Source organism: Notothenia coriiceps, unplaced genomic scaffold, assembly GCF_000735185.1.
Source record: "Notothenia coriiceps isolate Sejong01 unplaced genomic scaffold, NC01 NC01_scaffold00003275, whole genome shotgun sequence".
NCBI classification, from domain to species: domain Eukaryota; kingdom Metazoa; phylum Chordata; class Actinopteri; order Perciformes; family Nototheniidae; genus Notothenia; species Notothenia coriiceps.
The window spans coordinates 215,079-223,437 of NW_011335976.1; the positions used below are offsets into that span (position 1 = coordinate 215,079).

At 42.9% G+C, this 8,359-nt stretch overlaps 1 protein-coding gene across 3 annotated transcripts in view; it reads left to right on the plus strand.

Moving 5' to 3' along the window:
* Positions 1–112: 112 nt before the first annotated feature.
* Positions 113–8,359, plus strand: part of LOC104941225 (neurexin-3b-beta-like) — a 122,041-nt gene continuing 113,794 nt past the window's right edge. For all 3 annotated transcript variants that reach the window (XM_010766291.1, XM_010766294.1, XM_010766292.1), the window contains exon 1: positions 113–1,277. In XM_010766291.1, the coding sequence (XP_010764593.1) occupies positions 1,040–1,277 (238 nt within the window). In that variant the 5' untranslated portion in view covers positions 113–1,039. The remainder of the gene's footprint in view (positions 1,278–8,359) is intronic.

The following is an 8,359-nucleotide window of genomic DNA, read 5'->3' on the forward strand; positions in this document are numbered from 1 at the left end:
CTCCTCTGCCTCCCTTCCTCCGTCCCATCATCTTCGCTTAGTTTCACCTGAGCCCGCTCTCATCCTCTCGTCTTTCTCTCTCTATCTCTCCTCCGTTGTCTCCTCTCCTCGCTCACGCTCCCCTCCACCCCTCCGTCTCGGTCCCTCCCAGCAGTTTCTCATTTCTTCTTTCTTTATCTGTCTGCAAATCTGTCTCTTTTTTTTCTTTCTCCTGTGGAGTAATACAAAGAGCTATCAGACTTGGGGCTCCCTGGGTTAACAAGACAGACCACTTCACTTCTCCAGGGAGGACAAAAAAAAGAAAAGAAGAAGAAAAAAGTCTGTGAAATATTGGATCCAAACTTAAAGACGGAGATAAAGCACAAGTGGAGATCTTCTCCCTGCGTTGAGATTCTGAACTGTGAGGGAGAAGGGAGGAACAGACAGCTGATAGTTTGTCCGTGCCGGAGAGTGTGGAGCTCTCCGTCTCTCCGTCATTCCCTCCCTCCGTCTCTCCCTCCTCCTCACTCTCATAGCCCAGGCTGTGTATTATCTGAGGCTTGACAGAGCGGTGCTGCGCAGAGCAGAACGAAGCGGAGCGACCGGGGCAGGAGGAAGCTGCGCAGGTTGTCCCCCGTCCTGTCACTCACTCTGCGCCTGCAGGTGGAAGAGGGCGCACAGGAACACATTCCAGGAGCCGAAGCACAGCGCGCACCATCTCCACGGTTTGCACTCCACGCACACACAGGCGAGTTGCGTGGTCATCAAAGGAGCAGCCACAGGGCGATCCTGCCGAGAACAGAAAGTAAAGACATATTGGATTCTGGTTCAAAGAGCCAGCCAGCAAGCGGAGGACAGAGGGAGACCTGCTGCCTTCGTGACGAGTGGAGTCCAAGCCCGATCCGTTTGGAGGGAACCTACATTAACAAAGGAGCTTGATTTCTCTCTGCTATGGAGTTTGCCGCTGCATCCTGGCTACGGGAAGGTCACTTTTTTTGAGATCCTTGTGTATCGGCTTTACTCGCTTTTAAATATCCAGTAGGGTGGGGGGGCGTGAGCCATGCTCCCCAAAGGAAAGCCCCATGAGGGCCAGCTGTTCTGGGTGTTGCTTCTGTCTGTGGGATGCACGGTGGTGGGCTCTGCCTGGGGCTCGTCGTCAGACCTCCACCTCCTGTCCCCTTCACCTGGAGCCCCTGTGCCCCCTGCCCTGCCCCGACCCGAGCACCCTCAGGGGCCCAGGCACCACCAGCCACCTGTGTCCATATACCGCTCCCCGGCCTCACTACGAGGGAGCCACGGTGAGTCCCGTCCCAACCCCTTTTTGTTTTTTCTCACCCTCCTCACTCCTGTCCATTTATCATCACAAATGAGACATCTGTTGCCAACTCTCTATCATTCTTCTGACACCCCTCCCTCCCGCTGTCCCTCTGCCTCTCTTCCTCGCCCTCACTCTGTCTTCCACCACAGCAGGAAGACATAACCACAGTTGACAGCAGCTCTGCATCATGGAGCTGTGTATCGTTTATGTGATTATAGGTTTAATTGTCAGTGAAAGGCACTGACAAGCCAAAACACCCACAGTGACTGTATCAGCTGAGGAGCAAGCAGTGCCTCTGAATTACCTTTATCCCACTCACTTTAATGCTCTTGTAATTAATGATTGATGGAGAGTGAAGGACCGGACAATGGTTTCTTTTGTCCCTTAATACGTGTGGTTCCTAATCCTCACTTTCATCCAGCTGTTTGTCCTCATACAGTACATGTTCTCTGTAAGACGTCCACTCCTGCTTTTTTTAAATGTATTTGAACAACCCTGTTTAAATGTCCAAGAAGGATTTAATGCATCGGTTATCGCTTCTCACAGCAGCACACGCGTTTTCTCTCATCAGCTGAATGTACACATCCAGGAGGAGGGGAATTAGCACTGCTGGTCAAATGCTGTAGCAATATTGACTTTTGTTTTATAGGTACTTAATGTGATCTATTTGCTCCATTATCTACACAGACATCAGGAGAGGGATCTTTCATTTCTCTAACAGTACAGTGGAGATGCTTTTCACAGCTTTACACGTGTATTACCTTGGCATAATGAAGTGCCTGTTATCTTAAGAATGTATACATGGTATAGGGTTTGTTGTATTATTCACATCTGCTGCTGGGCCTCTGTTATTACTTGTCCTTCAGTGAATGGGTATAAATAGAGAGCAGACAGTTCTCATACATGTTGAAGCATGCAGTTAATACAGGATGAGTTCCAACTTGTTGACCTCTTTTATTAATATCAACTCAATTAATATGTTTTAAGTTAAACTAACCTGATTCACTGAGTCTACATGCTACTTATGTAATGCCTTTATAACAAAAAAGGGACAGCAAACTCTACATAGAGGAACATCAACATTTTCTTCATCTAAAGATTGAATTAGACTTTGAGAAACTCGGACGGACAGTGTCACTATTTTCTGACCTTATTTTGTTGCTTAATGGGGAAGATTATTCTATATTGAGTTAGTGGCATCCCTTGTTGTAACATTACTGGGTTAACATTTGTAAATATAAAAAACACTGAACATGTTTGAAGAGCTTTTGCATTATACTGCATATGCAGCAGTTGTGCCCATCCAGCCTTTGTGTCACTTTCAGATCAATCGGTCCCTGCGGAGGGATCTATTCTGTTTGAAAAATACATTTGAGCCCGGTCTTTGCTTGACTCCTTTTAACATATTGAGGGCTCATTTTTAGCACTTTGGGGGCTATTGGAGCAGATGAGCCTGACAGGCAGAGAGGGAGACGAAGAGAGAGGATCTGCATTACTAATGTGGAATGTGCAAACCATACAAAGTGCCAGAGTCTGGGCAGGGACTGGGTGGCAGCCATTTAAAAAGCTGTAGGTATGATGCACACTCCTGCGTATCAGAAAGCCTTGTTGACATATGCAGGTTCATTTTCGTTCATATACTCTCCAAATAGTGGTGGGGAGATGACGTATTTGTGTAGGCTGACCCGGAAGTAAGCATTGCAAGGACTCTCTCAACAAAAATCTATGGGATTTGTCCATTTCATTTTTTTAATATAGCAGAAAATCAGACCTGTGGCAAACACACATAAATGAAATTACCACATGTAACGTTTAAATGCTATAAATGAACTAAATTCACCATCTCATTTAGTATCAACCGCCATTTTATAGAAATTTACTGTAGAAGCTTCGGACATTCACAAGTGACAGATCTTATTTTTGGTAACTTACCAGAAAAAGAAAGAAAGCAAACTTTAAAACCAAAAGTGGCAAAATGCGTACACATTTTTCTTTAAATGTGTCTTTTAAACTAACTATGTTTGATTTATTTATAGAGTTCTTTACACCACACTTCATTTGATCCACAAACTAAAAGCACTAGAAGCTTCTATGCTATATGCAACATTCCTCTATGCCTCATTTTCTTGCTGTGAACTAGTTACGGGAGATTGGCTCTGGTAGACGTTTGCGTAAATTTGCATTCAGAATGCAGTGACTCAGTACATAGCGAGATAAGAGTAAGGATCAAATCAGGAGATTAGATGGCTTGTTATTGTGTGTGTGTGTGTGTGTGTGTGTGTGTGTGTGTGTGTGTGTGACATTCACACACCTTCACCCCCCCCCCCACACACACACACACACACACACACACACACACACACACACACACACACACACACACACACACACACACACACACACATGGGACCTACACCCTCTGTGTGTGTAAACTATTAATTTGAGGCGGTGCCTAGGAATGATCCTCTCTGTTAGGGCAAAACAGAGCGGAGGTATTCATAAATAAGGGAATGTGTTCATGGCGCCATGGGCATGCATATCCAACAACAATTTATTTCTGTAATATTTATTTAATTATTTATCTCCCAATAGAAGAAAACACTTTTCTCGGTTGGTGGTACTTAACGAGTTGTTCTAAGAAAGGGGCAAAGAAAAAAATGACCTCGCTTAATGACTTTTATTTCATTTGACTTTTTCTATAATTCTCTAAATGATTGAAAGTTTGCTGAGATTTGACACTGTTGCCCCAAATTCTCTGGTGATTTTACCATTTCATCAAAACAGTCGGCATCAGTGCATATGCTTAGGGGTGTGTGTTTTCAGTTGTGTGTTTACGACTTGAACTGAATTGACACAAACAATATTCAGCATGTTGCATTTTCCCTGTAGCAGCTTGAAGTGAAGTAATGACGCGCACAACTGAGCTATTACATCAATTATTCAGTATTTAAGTTCAACAAAAATATCTCTGCTTCCACTGTATATTGCCAGTAATGACCATGCTGTGTACGTGGAATCATTTATAGAGGAGTATTTCCTTAATATATCACAAATATATAGAAATGGATTATGTGTATTATGCTTCATGTGTGAGAATGCATGGGATATATACACAGATGGTGCACAGCATGATTACAAATTGAGTAGACATTGTTTAAAAGTGAATGAGTCAACTGAATAACAACTGCGAGAGTGGTTTGACCTGCTTTGAAGCGTTGCCCTAAGCACTTAAGGAGAATAAAAGACTGTGACTGTGCCGTTGACGTATGTGTGTGTGTGGCGGCCGTTTGATGCGAATTCACCTTGAATAGAGTGTCTTTAGCAAACACCATCTTCCATATAGAATGGGCCCTCGCTGTACTGTTCGTCTCGGGATGGTTAAAATGGAGGTAGGAAGAGAGTCAAAAGATGCGGTGCTATTTGTCTCCAAGGTAAGCTTTCGGCTCTGCGATTTGAATACTGGCTGCATCAAATCCCCCTTTTCTCTCCTAAATTATAAAAGGATTGACATTTTTGGAGTTTGAGTCTGCTGTTTTTTCTTCCTCTGGCCCTTGACAGAGTGTGAAGGAAGAGTGGCAGCGCTTAGTTTAACTGAAGAATGGCTTCTTCTCACCGCTGGAAGAATAATTGAAAAGAAAGCGAAAACATTTGAATACCAAAAGAAATCGATTGAAGCGTTAGGATCAAAGTGTATTCAAAGACTGTGGTGTAACTATAAATATATGATGTGCTCACTTCAGGTATCTTATGCTAGATGGGAGCACTACTCCACCATCAGTAATGTGCCCTGGAAACATGTTGACTTATTTATGATGTAGCCATATTCTCCGTCCCATTAGTTTAGCCATGCTAGCGGAATGGCTGTATGGCTACGGAGGTCTGTCAGTCAGTCCAGCACGCTAGCCCAGACTGAAATATCTCAAATGCCTTCGGATGGATTGTCATGAATTAATTTGTATCTCCGTCAGCATGAAGTGTAATTAACTGAAACTAACTACAGCAATCATCAGTTCAACATGTCAATAAATCCAATACGTTTCCTTATGATTAAATTAGCACGTTAGCAATCTAACATGCTAAACATGAACACAGTACACATTATACATTGTAATCGTGGCTGTTTTGGCATAGTTGTTGTAAGGATACTAGAATGCTGATATTAGCATTCAGCTCAAGGCACAAGGGGTCCATAGGTAAACTCTTACTGAAGTGTTAGCATGGCTGTAGACTCTTAGGAGTCACAAAATCAAACATCAATTTTACTGATATTGAAATGCAAGTTTTCTTTCTGTGTGGTGTTGATGCCCAGTGCAATACGCACGATTGAGAGGTAGGTTGGTTGAGAACATTGACAGAAACACTTTTTGTTCTTTATTGACGAATAAATGATTACAATTGGCTTCCAAATCAAATAAGCCATTGTTTTTGTATTTTATAGTTACTTTCTTTCTTGTCTACTTGCCCCTATCCTAATGCACCTCTAGCGTCATAAATCCTTGATTTCAAAATCAACACATAGTTTCTGACCCAGTACAGCACTTTACATTTGTTACCCAATTCTTCATTTCCTACCCAATTCTTCATTTGCTATTGTCGTCATGTGCCACTGTGATTGGCTCAGCAGTTTCAGAGCAATGTAACCAATAATGTGACTGGGTGAAAGCATGCTTATTGATACTCTTTTGCACTTTGCGCCACTGCACATACATGAACCAAACTAGCTTAGATAACTCCACAAAGTTTGTTAACCCAAGATCTACCAATCTGCGCTTCTGGATTTAAAGTAGGTTTCTTAGTGTTGTAACGGTTATGTTAAACAACATGACATTTCAATAAATCATTTACAACTTGTTTCCTCTCCATGTATTTGTCTACTAAATTGGACATATTCCACACAAAGAAATAAATGCACTTTTAGTTTCCTTCTCAGTGGGTTGTTGAGATAGCACGGCAACATACTGGAACGGGTGGCCTTGTCACAGCTGAAGTTATGAAAAATGCATTTGACCCCTCATTCTCCTGTAAAATGTATCGGTCCAGGTGCAGTTCCTGCATAATAAATTGTCCCATGTGTAGCTCATACATGAATTATTCCAATGAAGCAGGAGCCATTGTCCTCTTTGTATTGCTGTCTACCTTGATGAGGTTTGTGTTCCGGCATTATACAGCACACTGGTGGACTTAAATGATATCGCCCTCTGGCTATTCATAATGGGTGCAGAATTGAAGGAAAAAAATAGAGCAATGGTGAAGGAATAAAGATGGTGGAGCGATAGAGGAGTGTTTTTCTCCGCGTCTCAGAAGACGGCGAGCTAGGTTTCTCATTTGAAAACATTTCCCCTCTCGTCTTTCTTTTACTCTTCATCATGTTTCTCCTCGCTCAGCCGCCTTCTACTTATCTTGCTGCTCCCTGTTCATGCTCTGGACAGCAAATCAATAGGAAGATCTGTTTTGGAGGCTTAATTATGTGGTTATTTTAGGTTTTTTTCTACCCCTATTTTGCCCTGACAAGTTAAGGCGGTTTTTTCTCTTGAAGAGATGTTTTCCAGCTGCCACAGGGGCAAGGAAATGGGGTGAGGAAGTAGTACGAGAGGAAAGGTGACGAGAAGGGAAGCAGAGAGAGGGAACAAAATATAACAAAAGTGAACAGTTGAAAACGTTAATGAGGTGACAGTGACATTGCGATGCCTCCTCACCTCCATTTCTCTCCCACCCTGACCTTTATCTCACACTTATGCTTGCTCAGCTAACAGCACTTTCTACCTTCCTCTCCTAACTTTTTGCTCATATTTCTTTCACAACATATAGACAAACATTTTTTTTTTCATCGCTTCACTGAATTTTCTTTTCTTCCTCCCTAAATCTGCTTACTCTGCAAATTAACCAGGAAATGCTGTCCTCGCAAACATATCCTCCGACAACCCAGCGCCTTCCCCCCACCCTCCCCTACTTGGTCACTATTAATTATGCTCTCTAGTTCTCGTAATTATGGCTTTGGCTCCAACAGGAAGTGGTTGAGCACATATCATAATTATCCATCAAATGATTATTCATTTGAACAAACCCCCACTGATCATAGCCCTATCCTTCATGAAAACGAATAATACAATGAGCAAGAAAGAAATTGATATTTCAATACTTTTTTGTACCATTACTTCACCAAGTACCTTTCTTCTGGTGTTGATCCCACAGCCAATTAATCTGTCTCCATGGAGACAGTGACAGAAAGGATATTTCCCACGGAGGGCATAAATCGTGTTAGCTGCGACCTACGTTGACATCATAAGGTTAAGTGGTGGGGTCGCTGATTGGCGCTTGCCCACCTTTTAGTGACTTCACTCCAAGCTCATTATGGTCCCCCCCACAACAGGTGCGGAGACGTGAGGAAACCTTTCAAGCGCTTCGTTTTCTCAATCAGATCTGCCACTCGCCACGTGGCAATCATCCACCTCATTTAAGGGATTTTATAAGAAATGCTTTGGCTGTGACCTTGAGGACACCAGCTGAATGATTTATATACATAATGTAAAGCGCCACCCCCCCTCACCCTCAAGCATCTCCATCTACGATGCGTCTCCTGGCCGTTATGAGCTCTTCAGTGATTGATTCTTGACTCTCAATTGGCGCCAAGATGGAGCACTTTTATGGACAATTATTCGTAATTTCAGCTATTTTGATATTCACCTTAGGGTTAATGGGCTGTCTTAATAGTTTATTGGCATGGTTTGCCATTGTAAAAAATGAATTATTTTGAAATAAATGAATGATTTAATCTCAATGCAAGCGTAGTTACTAACCTGATTGTATGGGTAAATCATTAGATGGTATGAAAGCATTTTGAGCGTTTGCGAGTTTGGATGGCGCCGTGTCAAAGGTGATTTTTGTTATTGCTCAGCACTCCCTAGCTGGGGCCGAGCGCCTAGACCAGGGGTTCCCAACCTTTTTTCCCAAGAGCCCCCCCAAATGACTCCTGTTGGAAGTTGTGCCCCCCCCCTACACACACACACACACTCAACAAACACATGTGTGTGTGTGTGTGTGTGTGTGTGTGTGTGTGTGTGT